This window comes from Hemitrygon akajei, unplaced genomic scaffold (genome assembly GCF_048418815.1).
Source record: "Hemitrygon akajei unplaced genomic scaffold, sHemAka1.3 Scf000077, whole genome shotgun sequence".
Lineage (NCBI taxonomy): Eukaryota > Metazoa > Chordata > Chondrichthyes > Myliobatiformes > Dasyatidae > Hemitrygon > Hemitrygon akajei.
The window spans coordinates 1,861,947-1,879,160 of record NW_027331963.1 but is presented as its reverse complement, the minus strand read 5'-3'; the positions used below and the strand labels follow the sequence as shown (position 1 = coordinate 1,879,160).

The following is a 17,214-nucleotide window of genomic DNA, read 5'->3' as shown; positions in this document are numbered from 1 at the left end:
TACTTTAGAGATTTCCTAGGGTTACCCATCAGCCCTCCATTCTTCTAAGCTTCACATTACTATCCAGAAGTCTCTTAAAAGACCGTCCTGTATCCGCCTCCACCACGGCCGCCAGCAGCCCATTCCTCGCACTCACCACTGTCTGCGTAATAGAAACTGAGCCCTGACATCGCCTCTGTACCTACTTCCAAGTATTTTAAAACTCTGCCCTGAGAAAAAGCCTCTGACAATCCACACGATCAATCCCTCTCATCATCTAATACACCTCTCTCAGGTCACCTCTCATCTTCCATTTCAAGAAGAAAAGACCAAGTTCGCCCAGCCTATTCCCATAAGGGTTGCTCTCAATCCAGAAAAATCCTTGTAAATATCTTTTGCACCCTTTCTATGTTTTCCACATCTTTCCTGCAGTGAGGCGACCAGAAGTGAGCACAGTACAGTAGGATCCTATATAGCTGTAATATTACCTCTTGGGTCTTGAACTCAATCCCACGATTGATGAAGGTCAATACACCACATGCCTTCTGAACCACAGAGTCAACCTGCGCAGCAGCTTTGAGTGTCCTATGGACTCGGATCCCAAGATCCCTCTGATCCACCACACTGCCAAGACTCTTGCCATTAATACTATATTCTTCCATTATATTTGACCTAACAATGTGAACCACCTCACAATTATCTTGGTTGAACTCCATCTGTCACTACTCAGCCCAGTTTTGAATCCTATCAATGTCCCGCTGTAACCTCCAACAGCCCTCCACACTATCCACAACACACCAAATTTTGTGTTATCAGCAAATTTACTAACCCATCCCTTCACTTCCTCATCCAGGTCATTTACAACAATTACGAAGAGAAGTGGTGCCAGAACAGATCCTGGAAGCGCAGCACTGGTCACCGTTTTCCATGCAGAATGTGACCCATCTATAACCACTCTTTGTTTTCTATTGGCAAACCAGTTCTGGATCCACAAAGCAATCTGCCATTAGATCCCATGCCTCCTTACTTGCTTAATAAGCCTTGCATGGGGTACCTTATCAAATGCCTTGCTCAAATGCATGTACACTACATCTACTGCTCTTCCTTCATCAATGTGTTTAGTCACATCCTCAAAAAATTTAATCAGGTTCGTAAGGCACGACCTGCCTTTGACTAACCCAAGCTGACTATTCCTTATCATATTATTACTATCTAAATGTCCATGAATCCTGTCTCTCAGGATCTTCCCGACCAATTTACTAAACTCTGAAGCAAGGCTCTGAGTTCCCAGCATTTTCTATTTTATAATTTTACATTGTGTTTCTGCTACCCTGAGGGAAACATCGTAGCCAACTGTGCTGGGCAAGATCCCACAGTGCAAGAAGACAGTGATCAAAGATAGTTTAGCCGCTGAGACAAGCTGAAGTGTATCCGTATCTTCTCACAATCTACAGCCCGGTAAACCAGCCTGAACAACAGCGGAGGCAGAAGGTCCTTAGGATCCCCTCTCACCTTAGTTTGTGAATCGAAAATGGGAGGAACACAACGGCAAATAGCCGGCAACAAAGCAACTGTGACTGGGTTATAATGTAGGGATGAAGTCTCTATGAACATGCAACTCACAGTATATGGACTTCAATCCGGGATGGTAATTCTACAGCACGGATTGGAATTTCATCAGTCTGCAGTGAAGCTGAGGTCTCGGGTGGTTAGACAGTGGTTATGGGGTAAATACCGTCTGCAATTCCCAGTGGGGCATCATACCTCTCAAATATTCTGGAGATGTCCGAAATGGTAACGATGGAGATAGATGACGTAGGGCAGAGATTTTGTCTAAGTGGACTTTGGTGAAGCCTCTAACAAGATCCTGTGTGGCAGCTCATCTGGAAGGTTCGATCACGTGGGATTCGCGGAGACCTTGCGAGGTGGTTTCACACCGGGTTCAATGACAGGAATCAGAGGGAGATGACTGAAATTGGATTTAGCGAATGGAGGCCTGTGAAGAGTGGGATATGCGTGTCAGTATTGGGACCTCTGTAATTCATTACTCATGCCGTTGATTTGGCATGAATGTACCTGGCACCTTTAGCAAGTTTGATACTAATTTGCGAGTCTTTTTTCATATTGCAACAGGTTACAAATAATTTCAAGGGGCCCTTGAGTCAGTTATAGAGATGGGCTGAGAAATGGCAAATGGTTTCGACTTGGACAAGTGAGAGATGGTGATTTTTGGCAGTCAAACCAGGGTGGGGACTGGTATAGTGAATGGGAGGTCATGGAGTGTTGTGGAACAGAGCGATCTGGGAGTACAGGTGTACAGTTCACTGAAAGTGGATGTGCAGTACCGGGGTGAAGAAGAAGGCTTTAATCATGCCGGCCTTCATCAGTTGGGGCATTGAGTTCTCGATTATGGACATTATATTATAGTTATATAAATTGTTGGTAAGACTACATCGAAAATTACGTAAAAAACACAAAATGTTGGCAGAACTCAGCAGGCCAGACAGCATCTATGGGAGGAGGTAGTGACGGCGTTTCGGGCCGAAACCCTTGATCAGGAGTTCTCTTCATCTTCAGTAGGGTTGATGAAGGGTTTCGGCCCGAAACGTCGTCACTACCTCCTCCCATAGATGCTGTCTTGCCTATTGAGTTCTGCCAACATTTTGTGTTTTTATTTATTTCCAGCATCTGCAGATTCACTCGTGTTGCCATCGAAAAATACGTGTTTTCTTTTCATACTATCGTAGGAAAGCCATTATCAGGGCGCAGACGAGTTTGGTTACGATGATGCCTGGACTAGAGTGCCGAGTTATAGGGAGTGGTTGGCCGATCTGGATCTTTATTCCACAGGAGAATGGGGGTAACATTGCAGGAGTTTATAAAATCAGGAGGGTGTATAGATAATGTGGTGGTCGTAGTATTTCCCCCAAGGTTCAAGATTCAGAATTGTTTTAATGTCAATCCAGTGAACTGTTGTAAAAGGGAACGAAATAATTGTTGCTGTGGATCTCATGCAGGTACAAAAATGAGGAGCAGCTGTATATTCTGACTTTCTGAAGCCGGTTGAGTCCGTAGTCCAACACCCAGTTGCACAGGGCTGTATTTAGATGGTAGAGTTGGAGTTTGTTACAGAGCGGTTCTGTCAGTAAGACTCACACTGGGTGAGTAACCAGTGTGGCAGGATTGGAGTTTTGCTATGTGCCATTACCGGCCGTTTCACGCTCTTTGTGATGACTGGCGGCAGTTCCACCGGGTGGTAGTTGTTTCATTCTGAAGGTGTAGAGTTCCTGGTGCAGAGATGATGCTGGCTGATTTGAAGCCTGCATAAATGAAGTGTTAACAATGGCCGTGAAGCCATCAGTGAGCTGGTGTGCCCACGGCCGGAGCACTCGTCCTGGGATGTTTACCGGCCCGGCAGCCTCACAGGGGTTGGATCTCTGCAGGGTCCTTTCATTGTTGTTACAGAGAGTGGCTCTCACCTCTTTCTCCCTAATTAGGTGGGGGGAGAGAGAGTGAGACAGAGAGACAAAGACAGAGAGACAGAACGGGAGAGAGGGAGGGAGGGAGAGGAGAGAGAGAGAGAGAGAGAGAGAGAGAGAGAGGAGAGAGAGAGAGAGAGAGAGAGAGAGAGATGAGAGAGAGAGAGAGAGAGAGAGAGAGGAGAGAGAGAGAGAGAGAGAGAGAGAGATGGGGGGTGGGCCTGTGGTGTGTCGAATTACCAGGAAAATTTGTTTTTGGGGTACTGCAAATCTGTGTTTTTATTGATGCTTTGCTGCACGCTTGAGTGTTCGGTGGGGTTGCCGATGCATTTTTTGCTGTTGGGGTGGTGGAGTTGCTGCTTTGCTGCTGCTCATGCATGGGAGGGGGAGCTTGGGGGGCGGCTTTGGGGTGCTAACATCTAACTGTCATTCGTTCCTTAGGGCACTCCTCTGTTTTGGTGGATGTTTGCGGGAAGAAAGTAGTTTCAGGATAAATATCGTATACATTTCCCTGACTTTAAATGTACCGGTTGAAATCCGTTCAAACGTAGGAAGGTGTAGCTTTCGTGGCTGGTTTGTGTTGTTTGCCTCGAAGCATTGTTTAGTGCAAGGTGGTGGGGGGTGGGAGGAGGTGTGAGGGCTTCACTGCTACAGTCAGAGCTATTTTCCCTAACGTAGTCTGCAAAGCCGTTGATGCCCAGTCAAATATACCAAGGATTATTCCCCAAGGTTGGGGAGTCCAAACCCAGAGGGCACAGATACAATGGAGCAGAGAGATCAGAGAGACCAGACAGGTAATCTCAATACACAGAGCGAGTGAGTACCTGGAACGAGCTGTGTACTGATTGCATCGTTGGTTATCTACCTCGGGTTCCGTATTCTCACCTGTCGCCTATTTGTGAGCAGCTGGAAATTAAAGGAACACTCGAGTTATTGGAGACCTGAAATCAGGTCAGGAATTGCTTGAAGCCATTCCGACACAGGGGGCTGGAGCTGAAGCATTAACTTTGTTCCTCTCCATAGAATTCTTTATCTCCAGAGTGTTTCGTGTGTTTGCAGCGTTTTCGAACATTGCTTTGAAATGCTTTAAGGCTCCTGGGAAATAGACTTGCGTAGAACGCACAATGTAATCCATTCTCTTACAGCACAGAAACAGGCATTTCGGCCCATCTAGTCTGTGCCATTCTCTGCCTAGACCCATCCACATGAACCCAGACCATATCCCCCAATACCTCCCTCATCCATACAAACTTCTCCTATATACTGCATTTGAAACCCGCATCCGCATTCGTGCCACCCTCTGAGTGAAATAGTTCCTACTCCGATTCCCCTTAAATATTTCACTTTTTGCCCCAAACCCATCACCACACCGGACATAACGGGCAAAAGCCTACCGGCATTCATCCTATTTCTACCATCTTAGTTTTGTATATCTCTAGCAGGTTTTCCAAACCTGGGGTCCACAGACCCTCCCGTCACTGGTAGGTGTCTATGACAAATAAAAGCTTGGGAACCCCTGCTAGCATCTCCCCACATTCTCCTATGCTCCAGGGAAACAATTTCGAACCTGTTCAACCTACCCCTGTGACTCTACTCCTTAAATACCAGCAACATCCGTGTCCGGCAGGGCTCCTGCAGCCTCTACCTTATTCGTGGGGATTTATCCATCCTAATTCACCTCAAGACAGCAAGCACCTGTTGTGTGATCCTTGCACAATCCACGACTTGACTGGCTTTCGTCATTTCTACAGTCTCTTTCTGTCTCCCAAGGAAACACAGGCACAGAGAATTTGTTGAAAATCTCTCCCATCTCTTCCGACTCCATGCATAGATAGGCACATTGAACATTGGGAGATATTTTGTGACTGTTAAAAAGGCAGTAAGGAAACAGACAGACAGACAGACAGACAGATATACTTTATTGATCCCGAGGGAAAATGGGTTTCGTTGCAGTCGCACCAACCAAGAGTAGTCTAGAAATATAGCAATATAAAGCCATAAATAATTAAATAATAATGTTAATAATGTCAAGTGGAAATTAGTCCAGGACCAGCCTATTGGCTAAGGGTTTCTGACACTCCGAGGGAGGAGTTGTAAAGTTTGATGGCCACAGGTAGGAATGACTTCCTATGACGCTCAGTGTTACATCTCGGTGGAATGAGTCTCTGGCTGAATGTACTCCTGTGCCTAACCAGTACATTATGGAGCGGATGGGAGACATTGTCCAAGAAGGCATGCAACCTGGACAGCATCCTCTTTTCAGACACCACCGTCAGAGAGTCCAGTTCCACCCCCACAACATCACTGGCCTTACGAATGAGTTTGTTGATTCTGCTGGTGTCTGCTACCCTCAGCCTGCTGCCCCAGCACACAACAGCAAACATGATAACACTGGCCACCACAGACTGTCGAACATCCTCAGCATCGTCCGGCAGATGTTAAAGGACCTCAGTCTCCTCAGGAAATACAGACGGCTCTGACCCTTCTTGTAGACAGCCTCAGTGTTCTTTGACCGGTCCAGTGTATTGCCAATTCGTATCCTCAGGTATTGGTAATCCTCCACCATGTCCACACTGACCCCTTGGATGGAAACAGGGGTCACCGGTGCCTTAGCCCTCCACAGCTCCTTAGTCTTTTTCACATTAAGCTGCACAGTATCTGTGCACAGAAAACACAGTTTCCCGCAGTAAATTATTCTGCCACCAACTTGTCTGTTATGCGTAGAAATGTGCTCATTACAGTTGTTTACAAATCTCACAAGAGAGATTCTGGAATGAAAAGTTTTAAGTATGAGGGAAGGTTGGTGTCTCTCAGGCTGTTCTCAATAGAGGGGTTGTGACTCTGGAACTACAAATGTCAATGAAATCCTGAGGAGTGGATAGAGTGAATATGGACACGATCTTTTCAACAGGATCGGAGTCCAGGATCTGAGATCACAATCGCAATATATTCAGTTGTATCTGGGGACCTTCTCTTCCACCCTTCTGTCCGGGAGCAGGTTCTGAATATCACCTATATCAATGCCGGGGATTGATCGTAGTTATAGATTATTCGCAGACACAGGAATATAATGTAATTTTTAACCACTTAATTGAACAAAGAAGGACACTTAACGATAAACACCACAATGCATTGTGTGATGTCCTTTGTAAATATCCTATAGTTGACATTTGGAACAGGCAGGCCGCATCCAACAATGTGTTTTGATTTTGGAATACCTTCTGCACTGCTGGAATTTCTGTAGAGATGAAAGTACCGACAGATTTACTGGAGGCACCTCTAGACAGGGTTAAAACTGCCATTAGAATTTGAGCTTCCACATTACAAAATGGCTGAGAGCTCAGTATTCATCTTTGTCACAATGAAACTCAAAGCGTGTGAGGTTGTTCCTTATTTCCTATTTTCAGTTAGTTCTGCTCAGCCACTTCCTCCATCACCAGGGTAACAGCCCAGCAGAGCTGCAGAGTGTTGAACATTTTTATCACTCTCTGGTCACCGCCCCTCAGTGGCCTCAGGAGTTGGTGTGGAGGCCCGGATGCTTTGAGCATTCACTGTATGGAATATATGATGTTTCTGTTGCAATAAAGAGATAACTAATGAATGTAGGGATTGCATTCATGCAAATCTGTTTAGGATGTCACAAACAAGGGTCAACAGAGATCACTCAATCCACAATCCCCTTGTTCATTCATCCCTCCTCATTAATCTTCCTCCAGATACTTATCCCTGCATACGGCCTAAGGGCTACACCTACCCGTACACCTCCTCCCTCACCTCCATTCAGACTCAAAGCAGTCCTTCCAGGTGAGGCAACACTTCACCTGCGAATCTGCTGGGGTCATCTATTGTGTCCGGTGCACCCGCTGCGGCCTCCTTCACACTGGTGAGACCCACCATCAATTGGGAGACCGTTATGTCGAGAATCTCTCTATCATCTGCCACAAGGGAGACTTTGCAGCGGCCAAACATTTTAATTCTGATTCCCATTCCGACGTCTCGATCAATGGCCTCCTCTTGTGCCAAGATTAGACCGCCCTCAGGGTGGAGGAGCAACACTTTGTATTCCATCTGGGTACCCTCCAACCTGATTGTATGAATATTGAATTCTCCTTCCAGTAAACAAATTCCGACCCCCACCCATTTCTCTATTCCCCACTCTGAACTTCCATTTCTGCTGACCACCCTATTAATTCCCACCGGGTCCACTCCTTGCCTTTCTCCTATTGACAACTCTAAGATTCTTTATTCTCCAGCCCTTAACCTGTCCATCACTTGACTTCACCAATCACCTTCCACCTCCCCTCTTTCTCCATCCCGACGTTTTTATTCAGATCACTTCCCCTCCTCCTCAGGAATGAAAAAAGGCTCATGGTCCAAAATGTCGACAGTTTACTCTTTTCCATACATACTGCGTGTTGTGTTGAGATACTCCAGCATTTTGTGTGTGTTGCTTTGGATTCAACGTTCATGCCAAGGGGCTGGAGACTACCCAGTCGGTATATGAGGTGTTGCTCCTCCAGCCTGAGTTTGGCTTCATCATGGCGGTAGAAGAGGCCATGTATGGACGTGTCCAAATGGGAATGTGAAGCAGAGTTGAAGTGAGTGGGAACCGGGAGATCCTGTCTCGAAGAAGCGATCCCCCAATCTGCGTCGGGTCTTGCCGATGTGGAAGAGCCGCAGCAGGAGCACCGGGTGCAATAAATGACCCCAACCGACTCACCAGTGAATTGTTGTCTCAACTGGAAGGACTGTTTGGGGCCCTGAATGGTGGTAAGAGAGGAGGTGTAGGGACAGTTGTAGCACTTACACTGGCAAGGATAAGTACCAGGTGGGAGATCTGTGGGGAGGGACGTGGGGACCAGGTAGTTGCGGAGGGAACGATCCCTGCGAAAAGCAGAGAGGGGTAGAGAGGGAAAGATGTGCTTAGTGGTGGGGTCCTGTTGAAAGTGGTGGAAGTCGGGGTGTATAATATACTGGATCCGGAGGTTGGTGGGGGTGGTATGTCAGGACAAGGGGAACTGGGATCCTGTTGTGGTGAAGGGAGGATGGGGTGAGGGCCGAAGTGCGGGAAATGGAGAAGGTGCGGGTGAGAGCATCATTGATGACGGCAGAAGGGAAACCACGATTCTTAAATAAAGAGGAAATTAGAGATGTCCTGGAATGGAAAGCCTTGTCCCGGGGGTAGATGCAGCGGAGACCGAGGAACTGGGAATAGGGAAAAACATTTTTGCATGTGGCTCCATCCCAGTTTCACTCTGCCTCCTCCTCCAGCTGCCTATCACCTCTCTCATCGTTCTGCCTGCTTCTACTACACATAGTGCTTTACCTTCTTTACCTTTCCTCCCTATCACCTCTCTGCTTCCCCATCCCCACCCCTTGATCTTTCCCTTTACTACTTTTTCACCTGGAACCTACCAGCCATCTCTTTCCTACCCTACCCCCACCTTCGTTATAGGGCCTCTGCCCCCTCCCTCTCAGTCCTGCCGAAGGGTCTCGGCCCGAATCGTTGACTGTTCGTTTCCACGGCTGCTGGCCGACCTGCTGAGTTCCTCCAGCGTGATGTGCGTGTTTCTTTGACCCCAGCAACTGCAGAGTATTTGGTGTAAAATCCCGCTCCCCATACTAACACGGATTATATCGACCAAAGAACAAACCGCCAGAGGAACTCAGTGGGTCGGGTGGCATCTGTGGAGGGAAATGGACCGTCAACATTTCGGGCCGAGACCCTCCCTCTGGACTCAGAATGGACGGGAAATAGAGAAAAGAGGTGAGGGGTCGGGACGGGGCAGTAACTGGGGAGTCAGTGAATCCAGGTGACGGGGAAGTGGAAAGGTGGAAATAGTGACAGAGGACAGCAGATGCGTGGAGACCGAACGGGATCGAGGAGTGGATAGAAATACGTTGCTAGGAAGGGAGAGCAGCCGCCATCTTGCTGACGGTGTTGGTGCTGCTGTTTCTCACTTGATGTTTCCGTGTTCCTGTCCAGTGAGGCCCCGGAGGAATGTGATTAGGAATTAGTGTTTATAAAAATAGAAGCGACTTCAATGAAACCTGCACAAATCGGCTGGGAATTGTGGATCGGACCGGGATGTGAATCAAACCCGTAACTCTGAGAACCGGGGGATGGAGAGATGGGGACGGGAAGGTACAGCAGGAAAAATCAAAAATGTAGCTGGTGTAAGATGCGGCAGGTAGTTCGGGCAGCGTGTGAGGGGCGAGGAGCAGAGTCACCGGTTCAGGTGGGAGACCCTCCACCCGTCACGTGATCCAGTTTCTCGCTCCCATTTCAGACGCAGATCTGCAGTATCTCAGGTTTTCGCTTCCGAGGCCCCGCCCCCGTTTCACAGTTTCCGGATGGGCGGGGTTTTCGTTCCGTTCTCTGTTGAAGCGGATCGTCTGCTGGGAGCCGGAGGAACGATCGCTGTCTGTGGGACAAATTGATCAAGTTCTCATCGGTGAGTATTGAGGCCGGTCACTAGGGGTTGAACGCAACTGACAATTTCACATCGGTGAATACTGAAGCCGATCCCGGGGGAGGGAAACCTGATGTTGGGCAGAGAGTCCCGTTAACTTCCCTGAACTGGCGGCCTCGTCCGACTTCCTGGACACAACCTGTCGTGGTCGGTCCGGGTTATGGGACCTTCACACGGAACCGACTGAGATGAAGCGCCGCTCAGCCCCCCGTGTTCTGGTCCCAGGAGCGGGATGAGGTGTTGATGCCGAGACTGAACCCATCCATTAAGATGTACCTGGGGAACTTTACCTCCATCACCCTGCCCGGTATCGGATCCAAACTTCACCTGGATCGACGCCTGGGGTCGATAATTGCTTTACATATTTCCAGCTCGCTGGAAGCGGCCGTTCGGCCTGTTTTGTTCTTGCAGACTCGAGGGTTAAACAGAGTAATCACACCCTCGGGAGACTCCTCCATGTGTATGAGTAGTTCCATCTTTCCCCGTTCAGACAGGACAGTGAGATCCAGATCTCTCACGTCCTCCCGGGGGGCTGGGAAGTTTACATCCGTCTTCTTTCCATGACTACGACTTGTCAAAATACTGACAGCGTTTCCCGATATCTGGCCCTATTAATGCAAGAATTAAGTATTTTTTTCATTTACCTGAGTTTCTCTGAATTGTGCACACTCCCTCCGGAATTTCCAAAGAAGCAACCCAGGCTGTCTAATATTTCCACACGATTGAAATGGGGAATCTTTGTTTTGTTTTCCATGTACAGAGGTAGAGTGAAGATCGTGTCTCCGGTATTCTCCACACAGATCAATACATTGCAGTGGTACATTGAGGTAAAATAAATCATTCTGGTTACAGAGAAAGTGCAGTGCAGGTAGATGTGTGCTGCAAGGTCACATCGATTTAGACTGTGAGGTCACGAGTACACTCATCACGCTGTTCGCTTCTAACAGCAGAATGGACACCGTCCTTGTGCCTGGTGGAATGTTTCTGTTTTATTTTCTCTTCGCCCCTATGGGGCATTAGAAATGAGAATGTCCAAGGTTGTGAGGATCTTTCATTATGTTGTTTGCTTTACTGTGGTAGTGAGAAGTGTAGACAGAGTCCACGGAGGGGAGGTTGGTATCTATGATGTGCTCAGCTGTGTCCACAGTTCTCCGCTATTTTATTCAGTTAAAGGAAGAGCAGTAGCCATACGAATATATGAAGAATCGGGATGGAATACTTTCTGCTGTGCATTGAAAAAGTGTGTAGAGTAGAAAAGGACATATACCAAAGTTCTTATTGTTTGTTTTTTGATTTGTTATATTGGAATCTGTTATCTACTAGTGCGTACTATTATTTCAGGGTCTGTGTATTGCGGCAGGAACATCAGAGATCGCCCTTCATCCCATTCTCCCATCTGGCTCCATTTGCTCATCCCCTGCCGATCTGGTTCAACCTCTGCCCGGCCTGTATCCCACCACCTCAATGAGAAATATCAACCATCTTGTTCAACCTCTGTCCAGCCTGTATCTCACCAACTCAATGAGAAATATCAACCATCTTGTTCAACCTCTGTCCAGCCTGTATCTCATCATCTCAATGAGAAATATCAACCATCTTGTTCAACCTCTGTCCGGCCTGTATCCCACCAATGATTATTCATCAACAATCTTTCTCCTACCGTTGTCTTCATTGTGAAGTATTTTGACTTACTGAGTTATTTCTGAATTTTGTTTTTGTTACCAGGAAATACCAGAGAATTTGTTGAATGCAGCACAAGGAAGTGTAAAGGCAGCCATTACAATTTTAGCTTAAACGTTACGAAATGGAAAAGGAGGGAATATGGTGTTGAAATAAATATCAGCCATGGTTGAGTGGTGGAGCAGAGTTGAGTTACCATGCAAAGCGTGAAGTGTCCGGATGGGAAGATTTCTATGGCATGTTGATAAAATTTTGGTGAGGGTCAAAGTATATCTGGCAAAGTTCTTGTTATTTTTGCTAATTCTGTCATTTTAGAATCTTTTGTACAATAGTATGCACTATTCATTCAGTACCTATGTGTTGCTGGAGGAACATCAGTGATCGTCCTTGATCCCTTCTGCCACCTGGTTCCATCTGCTCATCTTGTTCAACCTCTGTCCAGTCTCCTCACACCCCCCAACCCTGCTTCAGTGATGTACATCAACCATCTGGATCATCCTCAGTCCGCCTTGTATCCCACCTCCTCAATGTTATATATCAGCAAACTTTCCTCCAACCCTTGTCTTCATTGTGAAGTGTTCTTTTGTACCTTCGGCCTCGCTGAGTCATTTCCAGAATCGGTTATTGTTAGCTGGAATGCCGGAGGGTCATCAGGTCCCAGTTCTGTTGTGTATTGGTGTGGAGGTGCTAGTTTATGAACAGTGACGGGCTGACACACTGCAGCATTTTACTGGCAGCAAAGAGTACTGGGAGAGTTGGTACTTGGGCTATAATCCTGTGATCAGCGTTCCAGCCATATGGAACTGTGGATGATTTAACTTTAACATTGGATTGTGCTTCTACAGATGGGGCTGAATAGTCGTCCTTCTGCAATGAAGCAGAAATTTCGAGCAGCTGGACATTGGTTGTGGGGAAATCCGGGATTGTGAGATGGGTGGGGGACGATGTGTGAGACTCTCAGGGTTTTTAAATGACAGGTTCAGCTGTTTGACCCTGTGAGGTTGGGAAGTGGATATCACAGTTTTTGATCCAGGTAAAAAGGACGCAGGAATCGAGCTGCTTGGACTTTAGAGGTGTTGAGAGAGTATTCCTGGTCTGGGATCAGATGGGTTTTTTTTCTGGAGTTCCTTTGGAAGCAAAGACTGCTACTGAGGAGAAGATGGGTTACCAGTCCATCCTCACAGGGAGAGGCTATGAGTAAATGTGTTGATCTGTGTTTACACCAATAGAAATCGACTCGTGAGTTTTGGTGTTCAAACTGTGTTTGGAAATTCCCGCCCCCCCCCCCCCACTGTCACCTGTCTGTCACTCGGTGGAAATCAGGCAGAATCTCACGTTGCTGGAGATCTGCACTAAAAACTGTAAACGTTTGAAGTCATTCTGACAAAACATTATTAAACTGAATTGTAAAGTTTGTTCCTCTCCCCCCAGGTGTTCCTTACCTGCTTAGAGTTTCTGGTAATTCCAGTTTATTTTTATTACATTCACCCTGGACTGGTTTATATTTCCTGAAATGGACCTGTTTTAACCTGGGAATGGAAATGACTCATCTGTGATAGTAGAACATTAAAGAAAGCACAACTTTTCCCTGCGAATTATCCTGGTACCAATTTGTCTGTTATTCCAGGAAATGTGTTCAGTGCAGTTATTGCTAAGAAGGTTTACAAGAATAATCACAGGAATAATTGGCTTTATGTATGAGGAGCATTTGATGGTTCTGGACCTGTGCTCAATGGAGTTCAGAGGGTCGAAGGGGGTGGTGGTGGGGGGAAGTGTGGTAAGTAAACCTACTGAATGCTGAAAAGCCTGGATACAGTGGTCATGGAGAGGATGTTTCCATCAGACGGAGTGTCTGTAATCTTACAGCACAATCTCAGAATAAAAATGCTTCTGTTTAAAATTGAGATGAGAACAAAAATGGCCAAAAGCTGTCTGATCTGTAGAATCTGTTGCCGCAGAGGTAGGTTGATGGTGCCATTGAGTGTATTTATGACAAGATTACATATTCATGATTGCTAAGTCACTTCAGGGTTGCAGGAGGAAGGCAGGAATATGGTGTTGGAATCAATCTCAGACATGTTTGAGTGGTGGGGAAGACCAGATGGATCGAATCACCTAATTCTGTTCCTGTGTCTTATGTCTTACCAGGACTGTATGATGGCTCCTTCTTATCCCATATCGTTCTGTGATGTGTGAGGTTTCAATAAAAGGTTGTTCACTGAGATCATTACATCTGCCTTCAAAGTTTAAATGTTTTTAGTAACATTTAGTAGAAAAGTTTGGTCCTCCTTTTTATTGATAATGTACTTCATTATCTTTCATGTTAAAGTTAGACCTGCGGTGAAAGATTTATTGGAAGAAAAACCCAACTGGAAGCAAACCACAGCTGAAGACGAGGGGACAGCAACAAGTGTACCAGCCCGGGGATTGAGAGAATGAACTGGAGAGGACCCATCTGACTCGGAGATACCAGGATTTAGTTAGGACAAAGTTTGGTGAGTCTCATTTACTCAAATACTGGTCCTTTAGACATTACATACCTGTACAAAGGAAGGTAGGAAATAGTTGGAGTGAGACTGAATGTGCCCAGAAGTAACAGTTATGCCTCTGTCAGACCCAGTTCCAATCACTCCAGGTCGGGTAATATGCTTCGAGCAGCACAGTCGTTTAAAACCAGTCCCTCTCACTCACAGTGTTTACTCAGTTCTAGATCTTGCATCTCCTGAAGTAACTTTTGGTCAGTTCTGAGTGGGGAGAGGGAAAGAGAGGAGAGTGTTTATACTGACTGTCTTTCAAAAAGAGCAATTGTTTGAACTTGCTGCAAACTCTCTACCCATACCCTATACTTTCTCAATTAAATTATTGACCTAGATGACGAGTAGCAATGGGCATAACCCCAGGGAACGTCACTAAGTTCGGGACTCGAGTTCATGAAACAGCCTCTCACCCTCTGCTTCCTACCAATCATCTGTTTGCAGACCCTGGGGCTCTGTAACAAACTCAATGTTAACAGGAAGATTAGTCAGTAATTAAGATGAAGACAGAATTGTGGCCTCCTGAAAGGACACGTGAGCTGAGCTGTCTGATTCAATGGACCAGATCCACCCTCGTTGACAACGTAATTTACCCCTTTCCCACCCACCCATGTCATGTTACTTCCGATCACCCACAGTACCCCAACCACCCTCCATCCCCCCAGTGGCCCCACACCCTTCTGACCATTCACCCCACACCGACACATAGAGAGGTCCCCTTCACCCACGTCCACCCTCCCAGCTTGGGGAATCAGAGCAAACTGATCCCACAATCTCGACTCAGTGCAAAACTAAAAACCAGGTATGCAAGACTGGAGAGCCCGGAGCCTCCAGCTGTCCGGCTCGGGCCCGGCCCTTTCCCACTGCAACCAGCCCTTGATTTACACAAACCTGAGATCAACACCTTTCTCACGTCATCTGAACAGGAAACACCCCGGCATTAGCTGCGGTTGACATCGTCCTGCGAATTGCAGTAGGTCTCCTTATGCGGTCAAACTCCCCGCTGTCGGAAATGGAGACCTGAACCGTACGTGGTCAAACTCCCCGCTGTTCGAAATGAAGACCCGAACCGTACTCGGTCAAACTCCCCGCTGTCGGAAATGGAGACCGGAACCGTACTCGGTCAAACTCCCCGCTGTCCGAAATGGAGACCCGAACCGTACGCGGTAAAACTCCCGGCTTGGAAACGTAATTGCATGGTGGATTTGTTCGGTGACATGTGAACATATGTGATTAACGACCCTGCAACTGCGGACTGAATAAATATTTAGTCTAACAATTCTAATCAGACACACTATCTCCTCGCCTTTCTCTCTCTCCCCTGGCTACTTACCACCTCTCCCTCACCACTCCCTCCTCCCAGTCCCCCTTCATCATCCAGCCCTCTACCCCAGCCCTTACTTTTTCTCCCTCTCGCCCTCACCGTCTCGCCTCTCCCTCACCCCTTCCTTATCATCGCCCCTCTCTATCACCCTTTCCTCGCTTTCTGCTCTCACCAATGTCTCTACTCCTCTATTAACAAATCGTACTCTTCTCTCGTCTCTCTTCATCTCTTCACTCTCTCATGCCTGTTTTAATTTCTCTCACACTCTCTCCCCTCTGTCCATCTGTTTCTCTTACTCTTCCATTCTCTCTCCTATCCCACAATCCCTGTCTCTACCCCTATCACTTGTCATCCCACTCCCAATCTCAGTCACCCTCTGTCTTCCCCTCTCCATCTCCTTCTCTCTCATGCACCCTCTCAACTCACTCAAACTCGTCTTTCTCACCTCTGCCTGTCTGTAACCTCCTCCATTTTTAACCCTCTCCCTCGCTATCTCTTTCCCAATGTCCTACCCTCTCCCCCTCGCTCTCCCAAGCAATCTCCCTGTTGGCATCCGTATCCCACACTGTCTTCTCCTCTCTCTCACCCTCTAAATGCACCGCTCGTCCTAAGCGTTCCCCCTCTTCGCTCTCTCTCACTCTCTCTCAACACACCCCTGTTCCCCTCTCCCTTCCTCCCTCTCTCTCTCTCTCTCTCCTTCCCTCCCGTCACACCCCGCGCTCTCCACCTCATCCCATACTATACATACATCAACAATACTGAAATGGCAAGTGCCGTTTGTAACTGGGATATTTCTGGGTTCCAGATCCTCGTTAATGGTCTTTGTATATGAGGATCAGCAGCATCCTGGGGTCCGAGTCCATAAGGCACTCAGAGCAGTTACGCAGGTTGACTCTGTGGTTAAGAAGCTTTCATCAGTCATGGGATTCAGTTTAAGAGCCGAGAGGCAATGTTGCAGCCATATAGGACCCTGGTCAGACCCCACTTGGAGTACTGTTTTCAATTCTGGTCGCCTCACTACAGGAAGGATGTGGAAACCCTAGAAATGGTGCAGAGGAGATTTACAAGGATGTTGCCTGGATTGGAGAGCAGGTCTTATGAGAATTGGTTGAGTGAACTCCGCCTTTTCTCCTTGGAGCGACCGAGGAGGAGAGGTGACCTGATAGAGGGATACAAGATAATGAGAGGCATTGATCGAGTGGATAGTTAGAGGCTTTTTCGCAGGGCTGAAATGGCTAGCACGAGAGGGCATAGTTTTAAGGAGCTTGTAAGTGGGTACAGAGGAGATGTCGGGGTAGTTTTTTTTACGAAAATGGTGTGCGTGGAATGGGCTGTCGATGGCGCTGATGGAGGTGGAAACGATAGGGTCTTTTTAATATACTCCTGGATGGCTAGATCCGTAGAACCAAAGAACACTACAACACAGAAACAGGCCTTTTGGCCTTTCTTGGCTGTACCGAATCATTTTTCTGCCTAGTCCCACTCACCTGCACCTGGACCTTATCCCTCCATACCCCTCACATCCATATACCTGTCCCAAGTTTTTCTTAAATGTTAAAAGTGAACCTGCATTCACCACTTCATCTGGCAGCTCATTCCACACTCCCAGCAGTCTCTGTGTGAAGAGCCCCCCCCCCTCCCCGCCATGTTCCCTTTAAACTTCTCTGTTTTTTTTTTCTCCCCTAGCCTCAGTGGAAAAAGCCTGCTTGCATTCACTCTATCTATACCCACCATAATTTTATACT

At 47.2% G+C, this 17,214-nt stretch overlaps 2 protein-coding genes across 2 annotated transcripts in view; one reads left to right on the top strand and one right to left on the bottom strand.

Moving 5' to 3' along the window:
* LOC140722416 (uncharacterized) overlaps positions 1-10,407 on the bottom strand; it is a 31,503-nt gene extending 21,096 nt beyond the window's left edge. The window contains exons 1-2 of the mRNA XM_073037164.1: positions 10,259-10,407; positions 3,188-3,468 (exon numbers count right to left, since the gene is read on the bottom strand). Of these exons, the coding sequence (XP_072893265.1) occupies positions 3,188-3,468; positions 10,259-10,407 (430 nt within the window). The remainder of the gene's footprint in view (positions 1-3,187; positions 3,469-10,258) is intronic.
* The window catches only part of LOC140722432 (uncharacterized), a 358,127-nt gene continuing 350,751 nt past the window's right edge, over positions 9,839-17,214 (top strand). Inside the window, exons 1-4 of the mRNA XM_073037172.1 lie at positions 9,839-9,913; positions 10,692-10,758; positions 13,760-13,821; positions 13,941-14,106. The gene's annotated coding sequence lies outside the window, so the exon portion shown is untranslated. The remainder of the gene's footprint in view (positions 9,914-10,691; positions 10,759-13,759; positions 13,822-13,940; positions 14,107-17,214) is intronic.